This window comes from Convolutriloba macropyga, chromosome 6 (genome assembly GCF_964194025.1).
Source record: "Convolutriloba macropyga chromosome 6, txConMacr16.3, whole genome shotgun sequence".
Lineage (NCBI taxonomy): Eukaryota > Metazoa > Xenacoelomorpha > Acoela > Convolutidae > Convolutriloba > Convolutriloba macropyga.
Window position 1 is genome coordinate 16,116,868 of NC_134473.1, and position 15,646 is coordinate 16,132,513.

At 35.5% G+C, this 15,646-nt stretch overlaps 1 protein-coding gene across 1 annotated transcript in view; it reads right to left on the minus strand.

Moving 5' to 3' along the window:
• Positions 1–797: 797 nt before the first annotated feature.
• The window catches only part of LOC142341521 (uncharacterized), a 133,120-nt gene continuing 118,271 nt past the window's right edge, over positions 798–15,646 (minus strand). The window contains exons 16-20 of the mRNA XM_075392514.1: positions 8,770–8,979; positions 5,750–5,853; positions 5,295–5,450; positions 4,491–4,599; positions 798–1,280 (exon numbers count right to left, since the gene is read on the minus strand). Coding sequence (XP_075248629.1) covers positions 1,189–1,280; positions 4,491–4,599; positions 5,295–5,450; positions 5,750–5,853; positions 8,770–8,979 — 671 coding nt within the window. The 3' untranslated portion in view covers positions 798–1,188. The remainder of the gene's footprint in view (positions 1,281–4,490; positions 4,600–5,294; positions 5,451–5,749; positions 5,854–8,769; positions 8,980–15,646) is intronic.

Here is a 15,646-nt window from a genome sequence, read left to right on the forward strand (position 1 = left end):
AATAAAAAGTTGAAAAACTATTCCATGGCCATTAAAAATTTGTCAGTAACTTAATATCGAACTTGTTAGGATGTTTCCTGGCCCTTGGGTCTGGAAAGACCTGAATAAGGATAAGTGTCAAAATTTTAAAAAATTGCACGTTTTGTCAAAATATTGCTAATATTCGTGATGTTAAAATGTTGAAACCATTCCATTACAACTAGAAACAATGCAGTAAACTATTATCGAAACCTAGAGGAGGTTCTTTGACACCTAGGGCTGATAAAAATCAAAATGTCAAATAGCGGGCATCTAAAATTGGGCTTTATGGGTTTATCCCGTTTCTACTTCTGACTTCAATTTTTTATACTGACTCTGTTCATTTTGAATTGCTTTGCTGAGCAACTGATGTTCAAAATCACTTTTAGCAGAATGAGAGAAGAGAGAAACTAGTCTAGAGAAGTCAAAAAGATATCACGCAAAATGTTGAAAAAGCGGCAAAATGAGGTAAAGCGAAAAATTTTTTTATTCGACGAAGTAAAAAAAAATAGGAGCGCTATAATAGCCGGCTGAGAAGATGAGGCGGCTATTAATTACACTGATAAAATTGGGCAGCACAATGCCATCACATCGTCAATAAAATTTCCGCTCGTACACTTTACTTCGTAGCCCCTAAGTAACTGAGCACCTGAATAATAGTCGTTTGAGTAGCTCACGCGGCTATTAGTTGCCAATGCATTAACATGGAAGTTCGATATCAAATATTTTTGGATCTTATATCGGCAATTTTTTTTCTATTAATTGAAGGTAACAACTGATGCTGAAATAATATCTTGAATTAAACCAGATACTTTTAAATTGGATATGTTACAATGTAATTTCGATTTAAATGTACATAATACAAAGAAACTAATTATACGTCCCGAGTCCAACAGAGAACAAAAAATAGGAATAAATAATTACCCATTCCGCCGGGCAAGAAGGTATCTTTGTTTTTAAACAAAACTTTCTATGAAATGCTCCCAATGAAGGCACTACGTTAGTCCATTTTTGAATGATGTCGACGTCTGTAATATTCAAAGAAAACTGGACAGTCCACTCGTTCAGTATATTGATGTACTTTGATTCTGCCATCAATGCTGCTTCTGACTGTCAGTCAGTCACATTTCTCTCTATACAGCAATAGAAGTTGCAATAGCGCCATATTGACTACATGAGTCCAGACCACCTGGGCATGTAACTTGACCAGTTGGAGGCTGAGGGAACAGCACCAGGGCCACCGTCACCAGACCCAACTCCACCTGCACACAATTGAAAAACTTTTTTTAGAGGAAGAAGTGTACAAATTGAAAATGGATGGTCTGTCTCTATTCCATTTTACACTTGGCATTAGTTTATCACTTTGAAAGGGGAGCCCATGAATGCAATACAATAAATGTAGGTGCTTTTAAAAACTTTTATAAAAAATATTGCCAGCCCTTTTTCGATCCCCATGAACAATTTTTTTTCATAACCGTTTGTAAAAAAAGCATTAGCTTTTCTGCACTAAAAATGGTTTTCATAGCCTGATATGAGGTGTTTCTAGCAATTGATTAAATATATACCACTATAAAAGTGTTTAATATCAAACATAACCGGCAGATTGCCGGAATAGCTGCGAAAGAATAGACCCGCGTGCCGTATAATAGAGATAGAACCAGAGATAGATATAAATTGAAAAAAAAAGATCGACGCCGCTCAAAAAGCTAGGTAAAAAACATTCAGCGATAAATTAATAAAGCTTGTTAAAATTCATCCCGCAGAAACCTCTTATTAGGTACCTTTACTGCACATACGAGTTCCTTTGACCTTAAACAAATTCAAATTAAATTTAAGTTTTAAAGTGCAAAAAGTCAATTTATTGAGTGAGGTGAGTCACTTGTGATCAAAATCTAATCACGCAAAAAACTTTTGCTAAATGACGTCACGCGCGCAAACGCCCTTAGTGAGAGAAAGAAGTCATTCAGAAAAATTGACTTTTTCAGCTTGGCTGTGTGAACAAATGTAAAACGAAAAAGAGCGTAAGACGAAGAAACAAAAAAACATAGCAGGACAAGTCCTGAAATACAATTCAAAGAATTGAAAGAAAAACTCAGACGAACTCTACCTGACCAGCAGATCAATTGAACAATGCCAGCCAGATCACAAACAGAATTATCTCAAAAAATTGAGAAACTAAAAATCAAAACTAAACAAAAATATACTCATTGCTAAAACTCTAAAGCGTTTAAACCTAAGGCAAAATCTTTTCCCTTTAAAAACACTTTTTTCAAAAATATGTTTGTTTCTGAAATCGGTTCAGTATTATATCTGCAAGACCTGAAAAATATTCATTTGCCCTTGAAGATCGATTAACTCGAAAATGAACAAAAAAACTAAACATACCCGGCAGATTGCCGGAAAATAGCCGCCGTTGATTCCAATAAGCATGATTGGGATTGAAATAACAGAAGATATTGAAAAAAAAATTTTGTACAAAAACATTTTTTTAAGTCCGATTTATTTTGATGGCATTTCGTAGTTGAACATACTTCTGTTTCGTAGAGAGAGGCTACAGGGGCTACTATCAATAACAATAAGCATTAGAGAGAGGTAACTAAAACTTACAGGAACGACGTTCAAATAGCGGGCATCTAAAATTGGGCTTTATGGGTTTATCCCGTTTCTATTTCTGACTTCAATTTTTTATACTGACTCTGTTCATTTTGAATTGCTTTGCTGAGCAACTGATGTTCAAAATCACTTTTAGCAGAATGAGAGAAGAGAGAAACTAGCCTAGAGAAGTCAAAAAGATTTCACGCAAAATGTTGAAAAGGCGGCAAAATGAGGTAAAGCGAAACATTTTTTTATTCGATGAAGTAAAAAAAAAGGAGCGCTATAATAGCCGGCTGAGATGAGGGCGGCTATTAAAAAGAAATCGATTGCAAATTATAAGGAAGTGTTGATGAAAATCGTGATATAAATAGGGTCAGAATCATTTCTGTGTCTCTAGAGGCTATCCAGTAACCCAATCCGAAGCTTTAAAAAAACTCATTGGCTCATAGATAGATATGCAATAGTTTTTAGAATAAATTTCAAACTTCAAAAAATAGAAATTCGTTCTTTTAAAATGTTGAAAGCCATTCAATTGCCCCCTAGCAACTATTTAATAACATACTATCAAACCCTGGATGAGATTACCTGGCTACTGAAGCACGAAAAAAATAAATAAAATACAAATTGCAAATTTTATCAAAAAACTTCAAAAAGTCGGAAAGTTAAATTATTGAAAACAAATGTATTGAAACTAAAAACCATGCAGAAACTTTTTATCAGAACGAGGAATACGTTTTCTCGCACTTGAAAATGGACGAATATCGAAAACTGAAAAAAACTTTAGAAAGCCTTAAAAAAATTGAAGATTTTACAAAAAATGCTAAAATTTGAGACATTAAAATGTTAAAAACCATCCCATTGTTACTACAAACTATGCGGTGTCCTATTAGCAAAACTCAAAGGAGATTCCCTGGTCCCAGAAGCTGGAAAAACTGAAAAAATGACAAAACCTGAAAAAAATGCGAATTTTGTGGAAAAAAAATTGCTCAGGTTTGTGACATTCAAAAGTAGAAACCTATTCCACGGCAACTTGAATTTATCAGTAGCTTATTATCCAACACCTGATGAGGTTTTCTGGCCCCTGGGACCCAAACAACTTGAATAATGACAATAAATGTCAAAAAATACTAAAAAAAATTGCAAGTTTTGTCAAAAAATGCTAAAATTCATGATGGCAAAAACATGAAAACCATTCCATTACCACTAGAAACTATGCAGTAATATATCATCAAACCTTAGAGGATGTTTCTTGACACCTAGCGCTAAAAAAACTCAAAAATGACAAAAATTAGTATCATTTTGCGTGTTTGTGTTTGTAGTACTATAGCTCATAAAATGGTCATAACAAGCAATTTTGTCTCGCAAAAGGCCTTCATCAACTTTGAAAAACTTCAACCTAACAATAATCAAAACAAAAAATCACAAAAAACATGAAAAATTAAACCATTTTGAGCCCAAAAACCTTAAATGACCTTTTAACCTTAAATTAAGGCCATCCCAGCAGCTGCACCACTATAAGCACTTGAAGGACTACTAAAGCCCATTTGGACCTCTAATGAAACTTAATGCCCGCTGGGATTTACCTATTTATCCCGTTTTGAAAGATCAAAGTCATTGAAAAATGTGTGAACACATCTTAAAAAAACACAGCGCACCAATACAATTCAAATTCTTTGAATTGTAAAAACCAAGAGCACCGCAATATAGCTCCGCTCAGCTTACAGCTTCGCAGCTATAATAATTGATTTTTGTATTCCACCAGGTGAAACCAGAAATTTTTCTATAAAACATGGAGTCAGAATTCTTCGAGAGTGATCTTTGAAACCTTCGAATCCATTCAATAGTTATGTAATATACGTCATGCAGGTAGTACTTACCCTGTGACAGCTGTTGAACGAGTGTCTTTTCCTCTTGACTCAATTTAAGCAGCATTGTCAGCACAGGTACCAGCTGCTCCTTCTCTCCTCCAGCTGGCAGACGGAAAAACTAAACACAGCAAACATTTCACAACATTCCTAAACTTTGTCATACATGCATACATCTTAAACTTGTCGTACATGCTAAGTGCAAGCAATTGCAATAAATGTTGTTTGGAAAAAGAATAATTCACTGTTGCGATAACATCAGTTGCAGACTTATGGATGAAGTAAATTGTTAGCATCTCCTGAAAACTGGAAAAAGTACAACTAGCATAAAATTGATATTCCAATTAGAGTACAAACTTCACAGCAAATAGGAGCGGAACAATTCATATCCAAATGTGCAAAACTGGCGTATTGATATATCGAAAGAATCTATTTTTTCTGAATTCCGTATGTAAAAATAGCCATAAAGAACAAACAAAGCCAAAGTTTGACAAAAATTTTAAGCAACGTCCGATAGTTTATTGTATTGTCTCCATGAATTTTTGAGGAAAGATCAAGATCACCGTTTTCAATTTGAAGTCTAGACAAAGCTTTCAAACTTTAAAAGGATAGCATACAATTATGTGGGATCACCGTACAATTATGAGGAACAAAACAAAAATTACCATAAAGAAACAGTGTGTCTGAGATATACATCAGTTTTCTTTAAAAAACGTGTAAGAATAATCCCATTTCGATTTTTGCAAAACTCGAAAACGCAATGAAACACCTCGCATTAAGCTATACCTCTACAAGTATCTCATTAGATGATCTAACCTTGACCAAGATATTCTTGAGGTAATCCATGTTGCTGGATGTCTGGTCCCACGATGCCTCCAATCTCCGGATCTCGTCCTTCAATACCTGACTCTGATCAGTCAGTCGTTGGATACTACCCTCACTCTCATTTAGCAGCTCCGTTAGGTGCGCTACCTAAACACCATCAGTGCTCAAAATCATCCCTTTAAAAATTGTGAAATATAGTTTTAGAGTGACGTCAAACAACAAGACCAATTCTTGCTCTCAAGTATTGAAATTCGAATCATGGCGATCACAGCGAGTTCGTGCTATTTCTTCAACCCGATAAGATGTAACTGCTCCTTCCCATTCAAGACCTCTATAAAGTACCCCATTACAACTATGAACATTCATGGGTCTATCTATAAGTTCTAGCCTCATTTAGCTGGCAATAGCTAAGATCAGAATTCATGTTAAACTCGTTTTACGATTACCTTTTTGAGCTGTTTTTGTAGTTCAAGTGATTGTGAGAATGCTGCAGCAGAGGAAATGTGTTGTGTCGTTGGCCCCACACCCACACCAGACACTGTCGAAGATTCTGAAACAAACAAACCAAAATTATCAATCGGAGGATAACAACGATTTAGAACTTACGAAAAGTATTTCCTTTAAATTAAACGATCCCTAATATTTCAATTGTTTTAGGACACGCGGAAATAGCACACGCGCGTGGATGTTGTATATAATAAACACATTACAAGCGCAACGCTGACAATAACTTTTTCAGTATTGCATGTTTCAACTCTGAACTACCACCCGATTAACATCAGGCCAAATTTAAATGAGAACTCAAATGTACACTATACAGTTTACATATGTACAATGGTTTGTTTACTTCAATTTTTTTCCTTCGTTAACATTATACAAGCAACATTCGGAGCCGATTACATGACAATATACCCAATGCCAGGCGCTAATGAAAATGCCAGACGTAAATATAAGACCAAAATATAGAAATTTTACTGCTGGCCAATCAAAATTGAGAAAATAAGAATATTGTTTTGTGATTGGCTGATTGCTCAACAAATTCTCCACGTTTTAAAATAGGATATGCGTGTTAACGTAAAATTGCTCAGAAATCGCGATAAGCCGAACTAGAAAATTTATACTTTTTTGGGGGAAACTGGTCTCACGTTCGGCTCTGATAGATTCATATCAAGTCCCACGGGCCGCTGAGGCATGGCCGGATGCGGTAAAAATTATAATCTAGCATTAGGCTATGTCCAATTTAGGCTTATTGAGCGCATAAAAGTACAGTGTTTTAAATTTCTCAACCAATCACATTCGTTGAAATTTCTACATTTTGGTACGTCTATTTGTTAAGACGCCACCCCCAATGCCATTATACCCAATTTATTCCCTTTGATCCCTTCGGTGAACGCAAAGTAAGCGGAAGTAAAAGTAAGCCGACATAAAAGCAAGCCGATAGTTATGTAATAATTATGTAATCTATCAGAAAACATACCCGGCAGATTGCCGGAAAATAGCCGCCGTTGATTCCAATAAGCACGATTGGGATTGAAAGAATAGAAGATATTGAAAAAAAAAGATTTTTGTACAAAAATATTTTTTAAGTCCGATTTATTTTGATGGCATTTCGTAGTTGAACATACTTCTGTTTCTTAGAGAGAGGCTACAGGGGCCACTATCAACACCAATAAGCATTAGAGGTGGTAACTAAGACTTATAGTAACGACGTTCAAATAGCGGGCATCTAAAATTGGGCTTTATGGGTTTATCCCGTTTCTACTTCTGACTTCAATTTTTTATACTGACTCTGTTCATTTTGAATTGCTTTGCTGAGCAACTGATGTTCAAAATCACTTTTAGCAGAATGAGAGAAGAGAGAAACTAGTCTAGAGAAGTCAAAAAGATATCACGCAAAATGTTGAAAAAGCGGCAAAATGAGGTAAAGCGAAAAATTTTTTTATTCGACGAAGTAAAAAAAAAATAGGAGCGCTATAATAGCCGGCTGAGAAGATGAGGCGGCTATTAATAATACATTGTTAACCATTACAATCAACACTGCGCATAGTATTATAGTGCACAATGTATTCCAATGTACCAAAGAAACAAAAAATACGGCAATTTTTAGACATCTAGTGGGTACGGGCATCAGCAGACCGCTGTCCACGGTCATGCCTCTCATCCGCTGCGATATGTAATCCGCAAACCGCGGGCCGATTATCGAGGCGACGCCGCGACGCGCGCGGGTATCCCGGATACTTTAATCTCATGTTCAGTTGTGATAAATTCGGTGCTAGGAAAATTGGCCGAGAGAGCGTTTAGCCGACAAGGAAAAAATTGACAAGGAAAAAATAGCCGACAAGGAATCATAATTGGTCAAAAAAGTCTCGTTGGTCCATAAATCAGTACTTCGGTGGACCAATATCTTTGATAAGCGGTCGGGTGGCGCTCCACTCGGCCTCTCCGTGCCCGCCACCCCCGGTCAGGGGGGAGGTTGAAACCGCGGATAGACCTTCGTTACGCTAGTTGACAGTATATTTGTCCGCTTACAAAATAGTAATTTAAATTGGCCAATCAGCTTCAGAATTAATTTTATCGCTCATTTTACTTAAATTGTTAGCTAAATTTCTCATTTTTTGGTTGTCGGCTAAACGCCCTTTCGGCTAATACGGCGGCCACCGATAGTTTCATATCAAGTTCACGGACCGCTGAGACATGGCCAAATGCACTAGATAAATACAATGCTAAATAATAGTTCCGGTTATTCCAACTTTAGGATAATATATAGGGTACTTTTGGGTATTTGTCACATTGGATACATTGGCATTCAGTATTTTGTCCTGACACCTCCGGAACCATCTTCCCATGCTAAACATCAATGGGATCTTTTCAACAATTGCCCCCCTTTTGCAAAAGGGGGGCTATTCTTGAATAGAATTTAAGCGAGCCATTTATTAACCAATCAGAGACGACTAATAACTTTCCGCGCATGCACACACAATGTTAAATTGAATAGAATAAAATACGCCATGGTATGGCAACTAGCCGAATCGGAATACAAAGGGAAAAGAATTTCCGACTGGCGGGTCGGTGGGCGCGCTTCGCCGCGATAACCGACCCGCGATTTCCGGATTACATCCCACAGCGCATGAGAGGCATGGCCATGAGCAGCGGTCCATAATTGCACTTAAACTATTATTCGGCTATCTGAACTGTAGGCCAAGTAATATTGTGGTAAAGTATAGCACAGAGGGGGTGGCGATTCTCTACTAGGTACCAAAGGGGGGGGGGGCAATTGTTGAAAAGGTCCCATCAATGCTCGAAAAAATGAGCAAAGTTCATTCTGAAACCTTACAAGCGAATTCTTAATTGCGGTGGTGGACTTTAATTTACAACGATTGCCATAGCAAAGAATTGAATTGGAAAACTCAAAGGAATCACTCAATTTGGGTATCGGATCAGGTAGTATTGCGAACATAAACAATACCTGATGGAGATCTTATGTGATTGGGTGAAGTTAATGGAATCTGTTGAAATGGGTAGGCGGACGCGGAGTTAGGACTGTTGTTGTTGAACAATGGGTACAAGTTGGGCACAGGTGCTTGTTGTACAGCAGGTGCAGGTACTGTGACCAACAACTGGTCTAGAGGCATCACCGTTCCACTTTCAGAGATGCTGGTGGATTTCACTCTTCCACCTAAGAGTGAAAATTTGCTCAAATCAGTTCCGATTCAGAGCCTTAAATGAACTGGGTAGATATTTTGGTTATCAGGGTACTTTAATTTTCACCGGTGGTTGAAAAGTCGAACTTAAGACTTCAAACATATTAAACAACTCTACTTTATTAAATGCCAGACTCTTTTTCAATCAACACTAGCTTGCCCGCAAAAGCATCACAAGAAAATCATTTAAAAGAATAGGATTGAAACTCAGATTTTTTTGTACCACCTCGGGCTGGAACCCATACCCCTCGTTCAACAGCCAAAGGTATTACGGTACGTTGCCGATGGTTTAGTATATTACCCCAAGTACCAGCAAATTTTTCAATGACTTGTTTGGCTTTGCTATCTTGTATATTTAAGGAGCAGTAACACATGTACAGATGATAACGAACTTCAACATGTTGGCATAGCACAACGAATGTAATGCGTTCAGCTGAATGTTTAAGGACCGTTCAAACATGCGAAGATGAGCATAAACATGCAAAAGAGAAAGAAAAGAAATAAGAAACGAAGAAAAGAAAAGACAGAAGAAAGAGGAACCATAAAAGGAAAAAAAACGAAAAGAAAAGGGCAAAAAAGACAAAAAATTAAGAAAGAAAAGACGGGCAGGAAAAAACATAAAAGATAGAAAAAATAGAGGAAGAAAAGAAAAGAAAAAGACAAAAAAAGAAAGAAAACAAATACAGAAAACGAAGAGAGAAAAGCAGGAGAGAAAAGAAAAACATAGACAGAAAAGAACGAGAAAAGGATTAGGAAGAGAGAAAAGAAATCCAGAAAGGAAAGACAGAAACGAAAGAGACCAAAAAGAGAAAACCAAAAATTACAAATAAGAAAATCAAGAGAAGTAAGAGAGAAAAGCAAGAGAAAAGAGAGACCAGAGAGAGCGGAGAGGAAAAACAGAAGAGAAAAAAGGAAACGAAGAACAGAAAAGGAAGAAGGAAAAGAAAAGAAGAGGGGGTAGAAAAACAGAAGCTAAAGACACGGACGAGAAAAAGCAAGAAAAAAAGACGGAAAAGAAAGAAAAGCAAGAGACAAAATAAAGACAGAAGTGAAAGAGAAAAACAGGTAAACGAAAGAAAAACGAAAGAGAAAAGAAGAAAGGTAGAAAAAAACAAAAAAGAGAAGAACGAAAAGACAAAAGGATGAGAAAAGGAAGACTGAAAATAATGACAGAAAAAAGAAAGGCAAGACAGAGAAAAGAAAGGCAGAAGAAAAAACAAAAGAAAGAGGAAAGAGAATAGAAAGAGAAAAGAAAGGGAGAAAAATGTGAGAAAAGCAAGTCAGAGAAGAAAGAGACAAAAGAGACTAAAAGAAACAAAAAAGAAGGAAGGCAGAAAAAATAACAGACAGAATGGGGAAACAGAAAAGAGAGAAAAGCAAGAGAGATACGATAGAGAAAAACGAGAATAGGAAGGCGGAAACAAAAAGCAGGAGAAAAAAGAAGAAAAAACAAAAAGGAAGGAGAAAAGAAGAAACTATAGCGAGAAAAGAACGAGCAACGAAAGAGAAAAAAAAGATTGAGAAAAGAGAAGGGCAGAAAAGGGAACAGAAAAGAGACAAAAAATGAACGACAGAAAAGAAAAAGTCAAAAGAAAGAGAGAAAAGATAGTCAGTGAAGAAAGGGAGAGAAGCAATAGAAGAGAGTGAGAAAATCAAGAGAACCGAAAGAGAGAAAACAGAAACATTAGAGAATTGAAAGGATGAAGAAAATAAACAGGACAGAGAAAAAATAAAGATATAGAGAAAAGAAACAATAGAGAAAAAAAGACAGAAACGAATAACAGAAGAGAGAAAAACGGAAAAGAAAGACAGAAAAGCAAGAGAGAAGAGGAAGATAAAAAGTCTAGAGAGAAAAGACAGGAAAAAAAGAGAAAGGCAAAAAACGACAGCGAAGAGGTAAAAATTAAGAAACTAAAGAGCGAAACGAAAGACATGGAGAGAAAAACGAAAGGCAAAAAAAGAACGGAAAAGAACAGAAAACAGAGAAGAGACAGGCAGAAAAGCAAAAAATATAGAAAAAGAAAAAAGAAACAGAGAAAAGAAAGAGAAAGGCAAAAAACGACAGCGAAGAGGTAAAAATTAAGAAACTAAAGAGCGAAACGAAAGACATGGAGAGAAAAACGAAAGGCAAAAAAAGAACGGAAAAGAACAGAAAACAGAGAAGAGACAGGCAGAAAAGCAAAAAATATAGAAAAAGAAAAAAGAAACAGAGAAAAGAAAGAGAAAGGTAAAAAACGACAGCGAAGAGGTAAAAATTAAGAAACTAAAGAGCGAAACGAAAGACATGGAGAGAAAAACGAAAGGCAAAAAAAGAACGGAAAAGAACAGAAAACAGAGAAGAGACAGGCAGAAAAGCAAAAAATATAGAAAAAGAAAAAAGAAACAGAGAAAAGAAAGAGAAAGGCAAAAAACGACAGCGAAGAGGTAAAAATTAAGAAACTAAAGAGCGAAACGAAAGACATGGAGAGAAAAACGAAAGGCAAAAAAAGAACGGAAAAGAACAGAAAACAGAGAAGAGACAGGCAGAAAAGCAAAAAATATAGAAAAAGAAAAAAGAAACAGAGAAAAGAAAGAGAAAAGCAAGAGAAAAGGGAAGGGAAAAGACAAGAAAAGAGAAAAGGAGAGAAAACAAAGAGAGAAGACAGATAAAAATTACAAATGAAAGAGAAACGAAATAGAAAAACGAAGAAAGAGCGGTAAGAAGGCCAGAAAAAATACAACCAAAACGGAAAAAGATGAAAGAGAACGAAAGAAACGCAGAAAGAACATGACAAAAGAAAGAGAGAAAAGATAGTCAGTGAAGAAAGGGAGAGAAGCAAGAGAAAAGAGTGAGAAAATCAAGAGAACCGAAAGAGAGAAAACAGAAAAATTAGAGAATTGAAAGGATGAAGAAAATAAACAGGAAAGAGAAAAAATAAAGATATAGAGAAAAGAAACAATAGAGAAAAAAAGACAGAAACGAATAACAGCAGAGAGAAAAGAAAAACGGAAACGAAAGACAGAAAAGCAAGAGAGAAGAGGAAGATAAAAAGTCAAGAGAGAAAAGACAGGAAAAAAAAGAGAAAGGCAAAAAACGACAGCGAAGAGGGAAAAATTAAGAAACTTAAGAGCGAAACGAAAGATATGGAAAGAAAAACGAAAGGCAAAAAAAGAACGGAAAAGAAGAACAGAAAACAGAGAAGAGAAAGGCAGAAAAGCAAAAAATATAGAAAAAGAAAAAAGAAAGAGAAAAGAAAGAGAAAGGCAAGAGAAAAGGGAAGGGAAAAGACAAGAAAAGAGAAAAAACAAAGAGAGAAGACAGAAAAAAATTACAAACGAAAGAGAAACGAAATAGAAAAACGAAGAAAGAGCGATAAGAAGGCCAGAAAAAATACAACCAAAACGGAAAAAGATGAAAGAGAAAGAAAGAAACGCAGAAAGAACATGACAAAAGAAAGAGCGAAAAGAAAGACAGGAAAGAACGATAGAAAAGCTAGAAAGAAAAAGCGGAGAAAAAAGACAGAACAAAGACAAAAAAATGAGAAAAGAGTGAGAAAATCAAGAGAGAACCAAAAGAGAGAAAAAAATAAAGATTGAGAGGATGAAAATAAACAAAAAAGAAAGAAAAAAATAAAGATGTAATAGAAAGAGAAAGGAAAGTGAAAGAGATAAAGAGAGAAGAAAGAGTAATGAAAAAACAATAGGGAAAAAAGACAGAAATGAATAACAGAAGAGACAAAAGAAAGACAGAAACGAAAGACAGAAACGATAGAGAAAAAGGCAGACAAGAGAGAAACCAAAGAGAAGACAGAAAAAATTACAAATTAAAGAGAGAAAGGAAATAGAAATACGAGAAATGAGAAAGGAGAATAGAAAGAGCGAAAAGCAGAGAATAGAAAGAGCGAAGGAGAATAGAAAAAGAGAAAAGAAAATAGAAAGAGCGAAGAGAAGGACAGAAAAAAAGATGAAAGAGAAAGAAATGCAGAAAGAAAAGACAAAGGAAAGAGTGAAAAGATATACAGTAAAGAACGAGAGAAAAGCTGAGAAAAAGACAGAAAATAGACCGAAAAAATTAGAAAAGAAAGAAACAAAAGAGAAACGAGAGAATAAAAAGACAAATGAAAAGGAAAAATAAAAAAAAGAAAATAAAGAAAAATGAGAGACAAGGAAGGCAGAAAAAAAGATCAGAAAACAATTAGTAAAAACAAATGAAGAGAAAGGAAGCAAGATAGAAAAGCTTGACAGAAAAACAGAAAAAAATTTAAAAAAAAAGGAGAAAAAGACAGAAAAGAAAGAGAAAAGAAAGATAACCAAAAGTAGAGAAACGAACGAGAAAAGGAGAAAGTAGAGAAAAGAAGGAGAGAAAGAAAGAGAAAAAACAGGAAAAAGGCGAAAGAGAAAAGATTTTCCTTCGAGACTGAAAATCAAAAAAGGAATTAATTCGCAGCCTAACTCTTCATTTGTTCTGTAAAAAAATCGCAACAAATCATTAACTTAATTTAACTTCAGTCGTTTACAACTTTTATGAGGCTGAGCTCAAACAAAACTGGAAAAAATTATGCAAAGATCTTGTCAAAATCAAATCCGTCACGTTAACATTTCGTGTCAGATCAAAAGAACCGCAAAAAACTATGTTGAAAATTTGAAAACGTTCGACAGAAGCTTGTCTCTACCACATCACTATCTAGCTGAATTAATTCAATTTATTGAGACAATTTCGAAGACCTTTACTCAGAGAGTCATCATTCTGTCAATCTCTATGATGCATAAGCACATGCCATTCCAGGACTTATTTTGTGGAATAATTTTTGCGATAATTGACTTATTTTTGTTGGAAGATTTTCAGTCATTGACCTTTTTCAAAATGCATGCAAAACGCTATGTTACATTTTTAACAGGCCCTAAAAAAGATGAGGTGAAAATTAGGAGCTTAGACATGGTAGTATAGGTATTCGTATTATGTATTTGTTACATAGATAAAGATATGGAGAGATAGACAGTGACAAGAAAAACATGGAGCATAAAAAATTTTGAAACAGGGGAGAATTGGAAAAAGGAAAAAAGGGTGCAACGTTAGTGGACAAAAATAAATCAACTACGCGCCTCGCCTGCTACTTAGCTAAGCTCATAGCGATCCCACTCCACAACCCGTAGATCCAGGTTCAAACCCAACTGTCGTCAGTCGTTTTCTCAGAAAACCATGTCTAACGGCCGTTAAAACATGGATATAGGCGCTTGAACATTGTGCCTTTTATGACACTGAATTAATATATGACGATCCGGTTTTTGGTAGCTATTAAATTTTTCTGGACGCCGCCTTTCGTTCTCTTCATTTTAAATAGCCATTTTAAACTTCATATATGTAATTTCATATTAGCGGCGAAATGTAAAACTCCACAGAATCTGGCATTGCAGCGAATCAAAAATTTGCACCTGAGTGACTTTCTTAGATTAATTTTCTTAGATTTTTTTTAGATTAATCGCCATTTATTGATACCTTGATTTTGTATCAAGCGTAATCAACTAAAATTTGACCATACCAGATTAACGTCGCTCAAACAACTAGGGTCGCTGCTTAAATTCACATAATCGAGCTGCTTTTCAGGATAAATGTTAAAAAATGAGATCTCATTTCAGAGTTCGCGATACCTAAACATAGCCGCCAGATTGCTGGAAAAAATCCGCGATAGACGCTTGAGGCCTTCCATGGAGTTGAAACAACTAAACAAGAGAGATAGATTGACCACCAGTTCCTCAATAGACCACTAGTTTTTTGGGTTAGATTCGGACTGTCACTTTAATGAGACATAAACGCTCTATAAGGGAAAAGCCCCAATAGGGCTTTTCGAAATTGTTAGTCAAACTCAAGACTCTAATACTCACGAAATAGGGCATATACGTTTGGCACTACTTAGATGCACACTATTGATCTTTAACTAGTAAATGTTCTTAAAATTTGAAGTTGATTAAAAGAAATCAGAAGTCATGTTTTAGAGAGGTAAGTTACGGCATTGAACTAAAATAAGAACAAATGACGTCACGCACAAACTTTAACCGCAACGCAGTAGAAGTTATTGAAGTCAATGGTCGCAAGATTCATCGACGGAGATGACGAATTAAAAATACACGATGTCCCCAATAATAGATTATATCGCTTGACGGCTATTAAAAACGACTAAAGTCGGCTGAAATTTGCTTAAATTTACTCAATTATCTTTGAAAAAAAACAATTCAAAATAAATAACAATTATAAACATAGCTAGCAGATTGCCAGAAAATAGCCGCAATAGACTCGTAGATCTGCACTCTCAAAAAAAAGTATAAGAAAGAGACCAAGAAATTGTTTTTATTAAAAACTCAGATGTTACATTTTGATTAAAAATACAAACTTGTTACTGCTTCTAATAGCTGCTCTCAAATAACCTTCAATTAGAGTGACACACGCTCACTTGACCTTATCTCTTAGAATTAAAAAAAAGTCAATTTTATAGTCAGGAAGTTATTTTTAGAGTGAGGTTAGTCACATGTGACCAAAAATTTCATCACGCCAATGAACAAAAAAAATTGCTCCACTGAGAGTGAAAAAAGACGTCACGCATGCAATTCAAATGAAATTGCAATAAACAAACGAACAAAAAGCAGATTAGAAGTTGTGACGTCACA